Genomic DNA, 15,887 nt, shown 5'->3' on the forward strand with positions numbered 1-15,887 from the left:
AAAGCTCGGGAGGGCATAAAAGGTCGGGGCGACGCGCCGCGAGATAGAACCAGTTAATAATGTAGATGACCGAAATACAGGGAATACGCGTTCTCTTTTCATTCGCCCTCCCCTCCCCTCACCCCTGCCCGAGCGCGCTACATCTCCGCCCGGCCGGAGGATGGTGGTATCTATTAAGGCGGAGGAGATCAGCGCGAAAGAAAGCGAAAAAGAGAGAAAGAGAGGGGGAATGCGAAAGCTCGATCAAACGAGAGCACGGCTCGAGTCTGTTTCCGCGGGACGCGCGGCATTCATACGCGTCGGCGAGCGCGCGTACTTACATCGAGCACCGTCTCGACACCGGGTCGGGGCCATTCACGGGGCCGGATTCATTATTAAAGGGCCCTCTTAAGCGTCCTCACAAAGGACCGTCTTTGCATTTCGCGGGGGGATGAGACCGCGAGGGAGACAGAGCGAAAGCTCTCTACGCCGCGACGCTGGAAGCCTATTTTCGTGCGCTTTCAGGGCGTTTATCCGGTATCGCGCGCTGCCTCTATTCATAACGAGCGCCTTATCAACGCAAATTGCCGAAGAAAGCACAGGCACAGCCGAGTTGCACCTCTCATAAATATTTAATTTTTAATCACGCCGTGCGTGCGGATAGAGAGAGAGAGAGAGAGAGCACCGCCGAGAGCTGCGACGAGGGGCGAAGGGGGGGGTGGCTCTCTTTGAGCGTAGGTAGGTGGATAGAGCTGGATGACAGAGCGATGAAAGATCCCCATTTATCGTTCGAGTTTTCTGGAAGTAAGAGTCCGGCCCCTATTCTTGAAGTTTCCCCCCCCCTTCCTCGCGAGTTGTGATTCTTCGGGAATTCATAGAAGGATGCTGCAAGAATGATCTTCCGAAAAGTTACATGTTACCGTGATTGGAATTCCTGAGAACCTCCTTGAAGTAGAGAATTATATCGGCGGATGTATACTTTGTGAATTCGAAAGGGATGGTGTTTATGAACGGAAAGAGGAATACGAAGTACTCCCGATAAACAAGAACCACCAAGTTTAAAAGTAACGTTACATCGATATTATGATTTCCCATTTAACGATGTATTATAACGCATATTATAACAACACGTATTATATATGTATAATACTTATATTGCCATATTACTAATGGAAAATTATAATTTGGTGTAACGTTATTGTGTTGGCTGGTATTGGTGGGTAAGTGCAGCCAGAAAGACAACGTCGAAACGACGTGATTTTGATGACGATGACGTCATGTGATTAAATGAAACATAATTATGACGTGATTTTAGATGCTAAAATGGCACGTCGTTACCATTACGTCGAAAAGACGTATAGTCAACGTCGAATACATGTGGACGTGTTTTGTGTATTACCCGAATATTGACACCGCATTCTGCAAGTGCTGTTTTGATGAGACTATAACGGCACGCGGCGTGTAATATTGCAGTAATATTAATTAAAACGCGATATATCACAATGTAATATTTCTGTAATATTTATGTCATATTGCAGGGTGAAACGTACGACTTTGAAATATTACTGCAATATTTCGCAAATATTACCACATGATCTATCCCACTGTAATATTACTGTAATATTTATGAAATACTAGAACAACACAGACGCGCTATTTTCAGAGCTAATTGTTCTGTTGCATAGAAAAAAATCTCAATTGATGTAATTGAATAAGCACGCTACACGAAGAAAATCGTTTGAGTGACTAGCGCCCTTATTCTGTAACTTTTAACGTATACGTTACAGGCATAACACATACGTTACAAATTTAGCGCAGACAAAATGTGTCATAAGATAACCGCCCAATAAGCGAGAAACGTTAAATCAATTTCTTTTAATATTCATTTGATGCAAATTTTGTAAATATTTTGACATAATATTTAATAAATACTTTTAAATTGTTACTTGATAATATGATACCTCTAAATATTAAAATCGTATTATAGAAATATTATTTTTAATGTTTGAGTCAAATATTGTTAGCAATGGTGTTGTACACAGTATTAAGAACTACATATTTGAAAACGTCACATGTTATAAAATATCATTGTAATAATATCGCGTTACCCAATAAACGCGAAGCATCATTTATATTACATCTATATTATAATTTCTCACTCAACAATGTAAATATAATATAACACATATGTTATATTACATTCATTTACATTATTGAATGAGAAATTATAATATAGTTGTAATGTAACCGATGCTCAGTATTTATCGGGTAATGATTTCTTCTTTACCTAACGTGTACAACGATACGTTAACGACAACGAAGATTGAGAATACAAGATAAATTGAAGAATAAATTGATATAGCTCAGAATTAATGTTCACCATAATAATCTTTCAGAAACGATTTTTATATAAATATTTTTTGACATTTAAAAAGAAACGATTATTCGCGTTCACTCCTTTTTTCCGTTCTTCTGAAAAAGAATTTTTTATGTTTTATATTATAAAATACAACAAAGTGCAATACGATCGAAATAATTTCGGTATTCGGCCCTTGTTTTGAGGTACGCTCATACCTCGAGAGATTCTACTTTTCGCCCCCTTTCGCAACTCGCCCCACGGGGACAGATTACTCCGGCGCGGCTCGCCGTCTCGTGCGCGCGATTCAACTTCCGCGTTCTTGCATTCGGGGGGGACGTTTTTACCATATCGCGCGCAAAGGGGCGGAAAGGGATTGCGTTCGGTGGAGTAGTAGTCTTCCCGCGCGGGGAAATTCATAATTTGCATATGTCTATGCGTGCGGCCGCGGCTGAATGTGTGCGTGAGGTTTAATCGAGCGCCAAAAGCGCTTTCCCCGTCGCGATTATTCGAAGCCCTCTAATGCGCCGCGGCGCTCGCCGCCCTCGAGTTCCCGGCGCGGATCGCCCGCCGCGCGCACCGTTGTGCGTACATCCACCCCCCTCCCTCCCCCAACGACGAATGGAAATTGCGGATGGAATTCTGTGCGGCTGGTGAACGAAAAACTCGCAATCCACTTCCCATCATCTTGCAAATCTTGAAATTAAATGAGCGAGAATCTGACGCGCGACGCGTCGGGGACGCTCTCGCGAAGTTTCAAACGCGCCACATTATAAAGCGTCGTTTTATCCGCATCCTTGGAGCGGCATCCTCTCTTCTCGCTGGATTCGTATTACCCAACTGCGGATTATAAGCGAACAAATGTCGAAATAGACGCGAGGTCTGAACGAACCAGTTCGGATTTTCCTGTGCGAGAAAAGATTGGGAGGAGCATCTCTCTCACTCTCTCTCTCTCTCTTCTCTCTGCGGAAGGAAGGTCGACGATACTGCGGACAAGAGAACCGTCAGAGACGTAATAAGGGCCGCGAAATCGGGAGAGTACCCAAGGCAGTCCGGGACATCCGTTAATATCACCGTCGCGCGACGTATTCGAATGCGATTTTCCCCGTGCGAAGTGGGAAGACGAGCGACGCAGAGCTATCGTCGCTCCCATCGCGAGAAGCGGAGGAACGAAGAGGCGGTATAATTCGATACGTCCCCGACGAACGAGCGGGTATTCTCCACGCCATATAACTAACTCCGTGACGATTTAATCCTATATCGGATCCCCTCCTCCTCCTACCTCCCACCCTCCCCCTCTGTATCGGCGAACATATTCCGGTATATAGCCGCTGCTAAACCGGGTTTTGAGGATAGCTCGGCCGCGTGAGAAATAAATGTATAAACGTATATCTTCGCGGAACACACACACACACACATACAAACAGAGGCAGATATAGACACACGGCGAATCACGTCGAAGAAAGGAAGAAGAATTCTCTTGCCTCCGACATCCCGAGACAGCGGAGAACAATCTCGACGAGGGAAAAAAAAAGTATTTTCAACGCGACTTTAAAATTAGATGTTGCAGCGAAACACACGTTTACGTGTGATTTTCGGCGTCAGCCTGTCGCGTTATCCACGTACCTTGAATAAAAGTACGTCTCGTAATCGAATTGATTCTCGATAATACGAAATTTTGCGCTCGAGAACGGCTCATTGAGATTTTTGTGTCGCTTTAACGCAAAAATGTGGGGTATGTTGCAAAGTACACAAATACACGTTGAATTAACGTGTTCTCTTTAAGTTAAAGAAACGCGGAAATTTCGACGGATCGTTTTTCAGGCGAAACTTTTTGCCGCGTCGAGTTGAAAAACGATGTTGTAAAACGATGATCGCGCGGTGATTACACCCGGTTCCCATGTGGTGCGGAAAATGATGTCGTCAGCACCATGAGAAAGTGAATTTTTATATATCGAAGGAAGAAAGTACATATTTAAATAAACATCTGCTAAGAAATACCGGAATAATTATTTTCCATGCATTAAATAAACATTTACTTAAATGTAGCATTTTTTTTCTTTCGGTGCAATCGTTCCCTCATCATTTTAACGTCATTTCGAAATCATCGTGACGTTCCCGTTCCACCTGAGCCATCAAAGCCGAATGCGACAAAAGTCCGTTGATCTGCAACGTCTCTAACGGCGGGATTCCCGTTAGAAATCTTTCTTAATTTCAACCTAACGCTCGTGAGAGGATCCGGTTGCAATTTCGCGCACCTTTATCGCGGAATCTCTGCTTGATATTAGAAAAAAAAAAAAAAAAGAAAAAGCAAATAAATTGAACTTTTGCCTATTCAGAATTCACGGACGGCGGCAAATAAAGCAACAAGAAACGGGACTTGAAACTTTTAGAATGCATGAACGCTGAAATTTTAAACCGCCGGGAAAATTCTGCCGGGGAGCGCGAGAGCTCCCGGCTGAGAAACTACCGGCGTTAAGCGCGCGCGCGCGCTTTCTTCGCTCTCTCGTATCCGACGATTGGCTTATACGCCGCAAATTCAATATTCCCCCCGGCTGAAGCAGTAATTATCCAATACACAGAGCACGGAACGGTGTGGTAAATGCGGGTAAGTGCGCAGCTATGAGCGTAACACCCGTAACATCCGCTGGTAATTTACCTGCAATTTTGCCAGAGCGCGCGCGCAACTTCGTTTCGCGCGGTTAAATCGCTTCGCTAATACCATCAACAAGTATTAGGCGCGCGCGGGTCCTCGTTAAGTCCCCCGGAATCTTGATGAGAGAGGACTTCGCCGAGGATTTCTCCGTCGGCGCCGGGCCATTCGGACCGTAAAATTGATCGAACTTAGCAATGTCGTTGCGCGCATTCGTTCGCTCACGCGCGGTCTCCTCTCCTCTCGCCCATATTAAACTTGCACGGTTCTCCGGAACCGCGGAAACAAGGTGTGCGCGCTGTGAGGTAAGGAGGACGGGGATCCGACGGAAGGACGATTAGGGCGTCGCAGTGTGCAGTGGCACTGCTCGCGTCTCCGCTTAATTAGGTTCCCGTGTAAATCGCACGGGGTATCGGGAATCGCTCGGGAGGAGAAACGGCTCGCTCTTCATCGACGGGTGACGGATAAATCGGGACGGGTCGATCGCTAAACACACGCGCACACATACACATGTTTAAATAAAACGATTAAAATATCTTTATTAACGACACACGTAACAACAATCTTATTTTCATCTTATTAAAGTATATAAATAGCGAAAAAGTGGCCTCTCTCCCTCTCCCTCCCTCTTCATCTCAATAAGATTGTCAACGTGAGCGAGAGTCGATAGAGATCTCCGGATATAAACGGGAGGATACGATAATTATCCGACGACCAATTGCCTTAAACTCCCGACTTCTCGAAGCTACGCGCCGAGACTCTGGGCTACTTGATTTCTCGTCATTCGAAAAGCGCCGTCCCATTTGCGCGACGGCCTCGATCGCTTCGCGCGCTTTACCCAACATTAATAAAAATAAGCACCGTATAAATAACGCCGGGGGCAGAAAAAGGGTTGCGTCAGTTGCACCTGCCGGTGTTCTTTTCAGTCAGCCAGCCCGGCTCGATGACAGACACGCCGCGCAGGTAACACTTGCTGGTGGCCACCACTTCCGTGAAGAGCACCATCGGCGGCTTCGTGCCGCCGTGCAACGTCGAGGAAGGATGTATAGTTACCGGCTGCTTCGTCAACATCTACAACAAAACAGTTAACGCAATTACACGGAAATCCCCCTCGCCGGGAAACTGTCGGCGAAGAGGGCGGTATAGACGGGAAGTAAGGCGCGGAGAAGCGCCGAGTCGAAGACGATGACTCGACGTAACACACACACACACAGTTCCGATACGCACACTTGTGTCACCCCGCATCTTCGTTAAGCGTGTCTTCATCCCGTGTAGGATTTCACGAAACTACACGTCTGAGTCTCTCGTCCGATTCCCGGCGCGTTCTCGCGCGCTTTCAATAAGACCTATTTTCGGCCTACGAGAGAGTACCGACTCGCATTTTTCTAGCTTTCAAGCAAGTAGCACGACGTCACGGATATTCATGCGTCAAAATGGCTGCCGCCGTCTGTGAGACGCCCGAAACGGCGGACGAAGAACGAACCCGCCGGAAAAATACAACAGCACGGGGAGAGGGGGAGATGATAATAACAATAATATCGAAGACATTTGCTCACCGTGATGTACGTCCCGTCCCGTTGCAGTTCCGCGAGATTTTCGTGGAGACCCTCGAGCAAGGCCCTCCTGAGCTGTTCCGTATTCGTGCCGCAGCTCGCGCCCTCCAAATTCGCACGTTCCGCCAACGCCGCGAGCTGTTGCCTCACCTCCGAGCCGTACTGCAGATTCCGATAGTGCAGGAAGTTCTCGTGGCACCAGCTCTTCTTTTGCTTGGTGCTCTGGTATTGGCGGAATATATTCAGCAACGTTACGTGATCCCCCTCGGGCGAGGCGAAGCTGAAGCGCAAAACAGAATTTCCCGACAACGTTAAACGATAATTCGCTTTGTCGCAAAGACTCGCGCAATTCTACCTCGATTCGCGTCTCCCTTTGAGCTGTCGTAGCATATTCGGCGAGATTCTTCTACAGAGCCGCTCTCAGTGAGCAGAGTAACAATATTGAGACAACAAATCGATAGCGAATACAGATATCGCGTACCGTTCGCGCGCTTTGGTAGCTTGTGCCCTCTTCGCAGCCGAGTCCATAAATACCGATTCTGCCGATAGTAAAGCAATAACCGTCAGTGCCTCCTCCAAACACCTGTGCTCCACCGAGGCAAGGATCACTTTGGTGAATCGAGGATCTAACGGGAACCGTGCCATCGTTCGACCCAGTGTGGTTAGCTGAGATCCTAGTCGGAGAGATGGAATAACTTTATTATCTCTGTCGCGAGGCAACTACTATTACTCGCGTGTGTGACGGCTACGTAAAGATTTGAGGTCATCGATCACTTCTCATCGAACGCCTCGCGCTCTCAACGCGAAATGAGGATTCTAACACCCTCGTTTAGTATATTTTACTTTCTCCTCCTATTGAATAGAGGCAAAAATTGCTCTCTTGGAACTTCGAAAATAGCTAGAAAATAGATCAACGAGACTCGACAAGATGCAAATTGTTTTATCCGTCTACTTTAAAGGCATATGTTATTTTTTTGGTCTACTTTCGTGAAGCAGATTTGAAAAAAGATATCTTCTCTCGCGAGTAAACGCGTTTATTGTACGAAGGGAACTCTCGTACCTCTAACTGCGCCCAGTTTCTCCAAACACTTGACGGCTACGTCCACACCCTCCTTGGGAGGTTTGTCCATGAAATCAAAGGTGGTGATGTCGATGCCGATAGCGAGAAGTTGTAGAGCGACTCCCGCGAGGTTGCACCGTTTGATTTCGGGCACTGTCGTGTTCTCCAGCCTGTCGTATTCTTCTTGCGTGTAAGTTCTGTAGCACTTGCCGGGTGCCTCGCGACCGGCTCTCCCCATCCTCTGCCTGGCCTGTTCCTTCGAGATTTTCTCCACCTTCAACATGTCCAGCCCCGTCATCGGATGATGGGTCCTCACTTTGACGACACCGGTGTCGATCACGTGGCGAATACCTGTGTTGTATCTTCTCATTGAACTCTCAGATCACATATCTCGAGCGGCCGCAAATTAAGAAGAGTTGAAATCAAGAAGAATCAAGAGGATGAGAAGCAAGTTTGAGTGACGTAATTACATGACACGAACAATATCACACGTCGTGCACCTTTAACTGCGTATCAATATGCCTCACGTGCAAAATTTGAAAAAGTAACCCCCTCCCCCCCTTCGTAAGTTATCTTGCGCTCGTTAAGAAAAATTAACAGCGATAAAAATTGTATTTTACTTTCTACCTCACTGAAAATACGAGACGTATGTGCGTACCACCAATGGTAACGGACGTTTCGGCGATGTTGGTCGAGAATACTACTTTGCGCGCTCCCGGCGGTGACGGTTTAAAAGCCTCCAACTGTTGACGGGTGGGTAACGCCGAGTACAATGGGAAAACCGTTAGAGGCGGATGATTGACGACACTGCTCAGCTGCTTACCCATCTCGCGGGTGTACGTTACGGCCGACTCTATCTCTTCTTGACCAGTCAAGAACACGAGAATATCCTCGCTGAAAAAATAAAAGCCGGAGGGCATTTGAAATGTCGTCGCTCCCATCTCTCTCTCTCTTTCTGTATAGCAAGCGATTTCACTGTTAAGTGTCGCGGACATGATCGGTATTTACTTCGGAGGAGTCTCGCGGTGTATCTTAAACAGTGTGGCCAATGCGGGCAGCCAGTAATTCTCGTACGAGGAGACGGTCTGGTAAACCTTTATCTCATACTGACGACCCTGAAGGTACACCACCTGCGCCTGGAAATACTCGATGAACTTATTGACGTCCATCGTCGCCGACATGATGATCAGTTTCAGGGGCGACAAGTTCTTGATCTTTCGCAAGTTTTGCGCCCGCCTCGCCACCCCGAACAGAACGTCGGTGTGTACGGATCGCTCGTGTGCCTCGTCGAGTATCACCACCTTTATAATTTCATAAGATCGGTATAATAACTAGGAAGAAATCATGACACATATTCAACGATCAATCGCAAAGAGGAGTCAAATTCGTCGATAAAATGAAATGGCAATAAATAATTCAGCGGTAACGGAATCGAGCGCGGTATTTCGTCGGTGTGTGAAAATGTACCGAATAGTCGGATAGAATTTCGTCGGTCATCGCCTCTCGCACCATCATGCCGTCCGTCATATACTTGATTCTCGTCTGCGACGAGGTGACGTCCTGGAAACGGACGCAATATCCGACCAACTTCCCCAGCTCAACCGTTTGTTCCTGGGCGACTCTTGACGCTATACTGACCGCCGCTACTCTGCGCGGCTGCGTGATACCGATGCACCCCAGCGAGGCTAGTCCGGCCTCGAGTAAAAATTGCGGAATCTGCGTAGTCTTGCCGCTGCCGGTCTCCCCGATCACGATCAGACTATCGTGCTTCTTCACAATGTTCACCAGTCTACAAATTCAAAATTTCTCTCGTCAAGTGCGTCAGAGGTAAGGGAATTCCTTTGCAATAACGTTTTTCAGACACGGTGAAAGCCAAAATGCGTACCGGTATTCAATGCCGACACTTCGAATCTGTGGATTCGCAGTGAATATAGAAAGCCTGACTTACTGAACGGGGAAACGCAACATAAGTATTCCTTCAGATTTATTTCTTAGTTTATTCATAATTTGATTTTATAAGAATTACAATTTGTCAAGTAGGTTACTAAAGCTTCTTAAACATCAGATACAAAGTCGAGATTTGACATTTATTCCGAGATGCCGGAAAAGCTGCTCCGCTTCTCGCTCGGCGGTTCACAAGGGCACATTTTGAAACAAATTTCAGGCAATCTCAAATTATAAGTACCGCCGTTCCACCTCAGACTGTATCATCGACTAAGCGAGTAACCTTACTCGCTGAACGAACGCCTCAAGCAGCGCTCTACTTTAGCGACCTCAGTCGATAACGCTCCATTTTGCTGCGACATCATGTAAACAGCGTCCGCGTGCACGCGACGCTTTCGCACGTGATGCTTCTTCGCGCATCGTGGGAAGAAGCGCGCCGAATGGAGAAGAAGAAGGAGAAGCGAGGCTTACGTTTTACGGTGACGATAGACCGGCAGCGACTTCCGGCACTTCTGGAAACCGTTCGCATCCTTGTCCTTTTCGGGCACGCTCGCGGCTTGCTGGGCCGCCTCCTCCTCGCTCGTTTTCTGCACTTTGCTGGGGCCCGCGCCGAACACGACGGTGTTGGGCCGCTTCGGGGCGAGTTTCGAGAAACTCGACGCGCCCATCATGTTATACTTGGAGTCCAGGTTGTCGTAGACCCCCATCTTAACCGTACGTGACGGGAACACTCGTGACGGAACTACTTCGCAGCACCTTCGGCACGATCGAACAAGCGTCACACGCTACAGCTCATAACGCACTGACTGCCACACACCAGCTTCTCACCGCTCCCACAGCTGTTCTCCGCTGCTTCTTCTCCCACCAAGAGACACAGGGACTGATGAACGACGGACACGCGCATTCAGCGAGCTCTATTCGGTCTCCTCATCGATGCGTTCCGAAATGCTGCCGATTGTGCTGTGTGCGTGCTCAAAAAGAACACACTCGCTAGTACATGTACCGCACGAGACGCGGCAATCGCCGTGGTATCCGGAAATGCTCGAATTCGGAACGCGAAACATCAAAAATCGGCCAATCACAGTCGAGGATGTTTGAAATTTCGAGCGATCTTGAATTCTCGACTGTGATTCGTCGCTTGAGTTATTGCCGAAGTTTCGCTCTGCTTCAACGGACGTCGTCTCTTTCAGGTAAGATGTGAGAATATTGCGAATTAAGCGAAACATCTCTCGTGTTTAGACGGGCGTTGTCACTTCGGGTAATTAGTAAAATGATAATTTCGTAAAGTAACAGTAGTGAATAATTAAGATCAGCGGAATTATAATTCGATAAATCTTTCAAAATTGCTTTCGGTGTATTAGCCTTTCGTGAGAAATCCTGAACGTCCTCTCGTGTTAAAATCAATCTTGCAATTCGTGCCGTCTACTTGAATCTACTTGAAATCTACTTGAATGGGCAAAGAATTTCCTTCTCGATACATTAACCTTTCACGAAAGATCTTAACTCTAACTATCGTATTAAAAATCTACCTGTTATTCGTATACTAAATCTATTTGAAGGCAATAGATAAAGAATTAGTGCGTTGAAAAGAGATTGATCATTGCAGGACTACTGAGGAATCTGTTTTTGCATCCTGTACCCGTGCATGTAGACAGATGTCTCGAGAAATTGATCGGTAATCCTGAGCTCATAATTATCATCCACGCGCAGGACGTTTCCAAGACGAGCCGGGCTCATCTATTTCGAGCATTGCAGAGAAAACAGAGGTGATATTTTAAATGGTAAGTGGTATGTGCGATTTCTGATTAATGGCGTTAAAATGAGAAATATTGAACAATAATAGTAACACAACGTTGACAATAGTGGCACATGTCTTGTCATATCACATTTAGCAAGAATAAAAATGTATTTGCGCCTCGGCATTCTTGAATTTATTTCATCAGTTTTTTTTCTGTTTTCACCACGAAATTGTGATGAAAAATGTGCGCTTATGAAATTGAAAAGTAACGGACGATCGAAGGGACTTGTTACTTCGTCAAAATAGCTAAATAGAACAGAGGCAACAATTAGACCGAACATTCATTTATTACAACATTACATCAAGATCTGTCACACATTATTTATACTTTACACATTAACGAATAGCTTTCTGCAACATTTGACTTTTTGAATTGAATATAGCCCATGATTCGCGACCAGCATTTGTAAAGGACAAATGTAAGGCGGTTGTAAAAAGCAACACCAATTTATAATAAACCAATATCGACTATGATTATCAAAGGAATGCTAAACTCTACTGACTTGTCAACAGCTGATGTATATTTGTACATATATATACGTATTATGCAGCTCATATATTTCGTCAATGAAAAATATTCACTAGTCATCGTCATAGCTAATCAACCCGGTTAAAATGAAAATCTGTATAGAGTTGCGTTACGAAATTATCACAGATCAAGCTGTGTGGTAGGAAGACACATGAATGAGACACGGTGAGCCTCAACGAGATTTAGGAGATTTTACCATTTTGTCATTTAAACACCTATTTGCTTCGCAAATTCGCAGCTAAATCTAACGTATTATCGTAATGGTCGGTGAATCGGCGTTTTCACATGCGGCGGTACCTGAAACGAAACCATCAATTTTCGTTTTCACGTTCCGTGCTCAGGCGGGAAAGGATCGTTTACCACTCATGCATGTGGAGTGTAAAGTAACGTATGATCTAAGTGGAGTCAATTTACCATCGCGCCGATGCGTGACAAGTACCGATTCCGTATACTGATGTCGGACTGCGGTTGCATGAGCTCGTCCGCCGAGAGATCCGCCGAGCATTCCGGCAACAGTTTCTCTCTCTCCAAACTTTCGGGCGTGCAGCGGACCGCCTCGTATCGTTCCCTCTGCCCGGGCGTCATGTTGAGATAACCACCGCCTGTTGCCACGTCGGACACCCAGATTGCGGCGGCGGTTATCAGCGAAACTGTGTTCCGTCAGGCGAATGTCAGTGAGATGGTTAGCAAAATTTTGACGACGACGAAATGGCACATAGGTCAACGTCGCTTGAACTCGCACAAGTTCAAGAGAACTAACTCACCCCAGAGCCAACCGAGGAAGAACATCTCGAGCATCAAGTATCCCCCCTTGTCGACGATTATGCCGGCTAAAATCGAGACTATGGCGAGACCTAAGTTCTGGACAGACTGTGCTCTGCAAACGAATGAGATCTTTTTTTCGTTTTCTTCAAGTTTCCTGCGAAGTCACTGGCAGAAAGGAGGGAGAAAGCGCGTCGTTGGGGTCGTTGACGCCGGCGAACTTGCGAATACTTACATTCCATAAGCAGTGCCGAGTTGATACTCCGGCGTAACGAGAGCGATCAACGGCCACAAACTGCTGGCCAGCATAGAGTACGCCAGTCCCATGAGAACCATGCAGACGTACGGATTCACATAGGTAAACGCGAGCAACCCATGCGCGACGATCGTGGCGCAAATACTGAGAAACACCCATGTCACATTCTTGCCCGTTTTATCTACTAAATAGCCTAGCAGAGGCGACGCTATCGCCGATATAGAATACACGAGGGAATTCACCGTATTCGCGGCAGACGGATCGTACTCGTATTTTCTCTCGAAGAATACTCTGGAACAGAAATCAACGGGCAGTTTGATCCCCCTCTCGCTTCTGACGCATGGAAACGTATGAAAGGTACGAATGGTACGTTCAAGGATCGTCCTTGAGATACGCAACTTCCAGTGCCTGGTGTAAGTAACTTACTTGCCCAATGCAACGAAAGGAAATATCGCGACGTAATAAGCGATGCAGATGATTGCGACTAGCCAGAAGATCAGCTTGAAGTCCTTGACGTCCGTCAGACTGACAGCTTGCATTTCGCTCCCTTCTCCTCGCCTGAGCAGCCTCTCGGCCCGCTTGTCCATCAGGCCAAGCAGGCAAGCGCATATCATCGACATCACGCATGTGCCGGCAGAGAGGAAGAGAACAACGCCGATACATTCCGGGCCCTTGTAGTACTGAGATACGTAATTGTATATCGGTTCCATTACCAAGAAGTTCACGGTCGACCCTACTCGTGCAAAGCTTAACTGCAGCCCGAATACCATGTTCAGTTCTTTACCTTTGAACCACAGAACCGCGTAGCTGTTCTGGGCAACTGCCAATGACTCGGCGCCGATTCTAGAATAGAAATGAATAATCGAAGTAGAAAAGGGTACAGTACGAATACCACACCACCACATCACACGACTGGAAAGTATTAAAAGGCAGGCACGCACCCAAAAACAAATCGACCGACCATCATTAGCCAAAAGGAGTCGACAAGGGCGCCAGATGCAAAAACAATCTGTCCGATCAATGTGAGTCCCATGTATATTATAGTACCTAACCGAATTCCGAAGACACTGTCCAATAAGAATCCACCGATGAAGCAGAGAATGACATTCGGCCAGGAATAAATGGAATACAGCAGAACGAATTTGCTGGTCGACATATGTAAGTCAGATTTAAAATTGTCTTGCAACGCTCCAGGATTGTCGAAGCAAAAGTAAGACCCTAAAACGAGAATCGGCTCTTTAAGTCAGTGTTATCATTGTGATGTCTGGAAGTTGAGCAAAAATATATTTTTTTTAACGTTATGGAGGTGCCCTAGTTAGGAAAATTGATATATTGTCTGCCGAAAGAAGCAAAGTTCACAGTTGAATTAACGAAGATAACGCATGTCTGGATATTTTTGTTATGAGTCATCTATCCTCATAACATTTACATATGGCAACAATATCAGCTAGAAGGCGGCACGATACGCTACAAAAAGAACATTCATGATATGCGTTATCTGAGTAACGTCAAATTTTTCTCTATGATTAATAGCATCAGACAATCATGGCTGATGCATAACTTATTTTTCGCATATACGCGTACGACAGACACATGTACACAAGGAAGAAAACAAATAACTTGAACAATTGCTGTGTGCTATTTTTCTTTAAGACTTGTCTGAGACCAAGATTTGGCGGGACGGCGAGTAAAGTATATATATATAAATATGTCGATTCGTACCGAATCCAAGAAGACACATAAGCGCCAGTCCCAAAAATCGATAGGGCGGTCGTTTCGGGCTGCAAAATCCTTGCAACGCAATTTCATCCTCCGATCTATCCAGCGTGTCTGAGCTTTCCATTGTGCCTCCCTCCATGTATTCGCTATTGTGTGACCTGCCACTTGTTGTCCGTCGAATATCACAAGCGATTCAGCTTGCGCGTCGATAAGTCGAAATTTTGAGTGAATTTAGAAAAGGTGACTTACGTTGAGACAAGGTTGCCCGGTTCTTTACGTTTCACATTGCACGGTCACGCGTCGGTCTCAAGGATAAGATCGGTGGAGGCTGCGATCGATAAACGACGACCGATCGACTACTACTCCGACCGCCGCCTTGAACAGCAGCTGGGATCTGTCATTGTTGTTGTCTGTCGCGCCTATACGCTAGGGGATACACCACAGACATTTCTGCAAGAGCCAGATCGCTAACTCTCATGAAATAATAGCTCCAATCACATGTACCGAAGTGACGCGCACTCGCCCTGTAACAAGTATAACAGACACGTTTGATTGGTTGAGTCTCACGTGTCCGATGCCATTGGTTTTGTATATATACGTTCAACCAATCAGATGTGTGTACTCCTTACGCCATGTGCACGCTTGTGTCGTATGTGATATATAGTTATCAGTATCCATTTCTGTGTTCTGTAAACAAAGGAGCTAGCAGTGTAGTTCATTAATGTGGTTAAACAGATGTTTGCGTGTATATGACGCCGACTGTACACTTGGTTCCAAAAGGATTTAAACATTTCTTTCTTGATGCAGTTGGGAACAGCTGATGCTCCAATGAGAGAGCTTCTTTTCTAGGAATTTTTCGGAAGCAAGTGCTCTTATTGGACCATCGACTGCGTCCCGAATTGCATCGGAAAAAAAGTGTTCAAATCATATCAAAAAACCAAGCGTACGTACATGTTCGGTATAATAGCGTTAACGTTTTACCAGGCCTAGTTATAGTAGAATAATGATATTAATGAACACACTAATTAATTTCTTAACGATTCTTACATGTTAAATGCTATGCGGTACTGAAGACTGTGAGCGCTTACGATAAAGCACCGGAATTGATTCCGAAGCAGAAGTGTTATGCTTATCTATCCTCTCGCCAGATTTTTTATATCATACAGATACATAGTTACGTATCTAACAATTTTAATAACACCCCATGCATGTTTCAAAGGTGTCACAAAATTCCTTTCCCGAAACGACATTACTTTGCTAGGGAGGGGGGGGGGGGGG

The 15,887-nt window shown here is 45.9% G+C and overlaps 2 protein-coding genes across 2 annotated transcripts; both read right to left on the minus strand.

Annotated features, from left to right (window-relative positions):
• Positions 1 to 5,501: 5,501 nt before the first annotated feature.
• LOC106751870 (putative ATP-dependent RNA helicase DHX33) lies at positions 5,502 to 10,439 on the minus strand. Its single transcript, XM_014633098.1, has 8 exons — positions 10,017 to 10,439; positions 9,069 to 9,390; positions 8,610 to 8,902; positions 8,260 to 8,495; positions 7,602 to 7,952; positions 7,023 to 7,215; positions 6,545 to 6,821; positions 5,502 to 6,059 (listed from the first exon to the last, which is right to left on the minus strand). The coding sequence occupies exons 1-8, from the start codon at positions 10,250 to 10,252 to the stop codon at positions 5,886 to 5,888; spliced, it is 2,082 nt and encodes a 693-aa protein (XP_014488584.1). The 5' UTR covers positions 10,253 to 10,439; the 3' UTR covers positions 5,502 to 5,885.
• A 1,172-nt stretch (positions 10,440 to 11,611) lies between these two features.
• LOC106751614 (major facilitator superfamily domain-containing protein 1-like) lies at positions 11,612 to 15,068 on the minus strand. The gene is made up of 8 exons (XM_014632571.1): positions 14,859 to 15,068; positions 14,613 to 14,773; positions 13,832 to 14,108; positions 13,317 to 13,733; positions 12,870 to 13,181; positions 12,637 to 12,749; positions 12,287 to 12,522; positions 11,612 to 12,169 (listed from the first exon to the last, which is right to left on the minus strand). Exons 2-8 carry the CDS (start codon positions 14,746 to 14,748, stop codon positions 12,125 to 12,127), a joined length of 1,536 nt encoding a protein of 511 aa, XP_014488057.1. The 5' UTR covers positions 14,749 to 14,773; positions 14,859 to 15,068; the 3' UTR covers positions 11,612 to 12,124.
• Between the last annotated feature and the right edge of the window lie 819 nt (positions 15,069 to 15,887).

This window comes from Dinoponera quadriceps, unplaced genomic scaffold (assembly GCF_001313825.1).
Source record: "Dinoponera quadriceps isolate SergipeBrazil2010 unplaced genomic scaffold, ASM131382v1 scaffold141, whole genome shotgun sequence".
Lineage (NCBI taxonomy): Eukaryota > Metazoa > Arthropoda > Insecta > Hymenoptera > Formicidae > Dinoponera > Dinoponera quadriceps.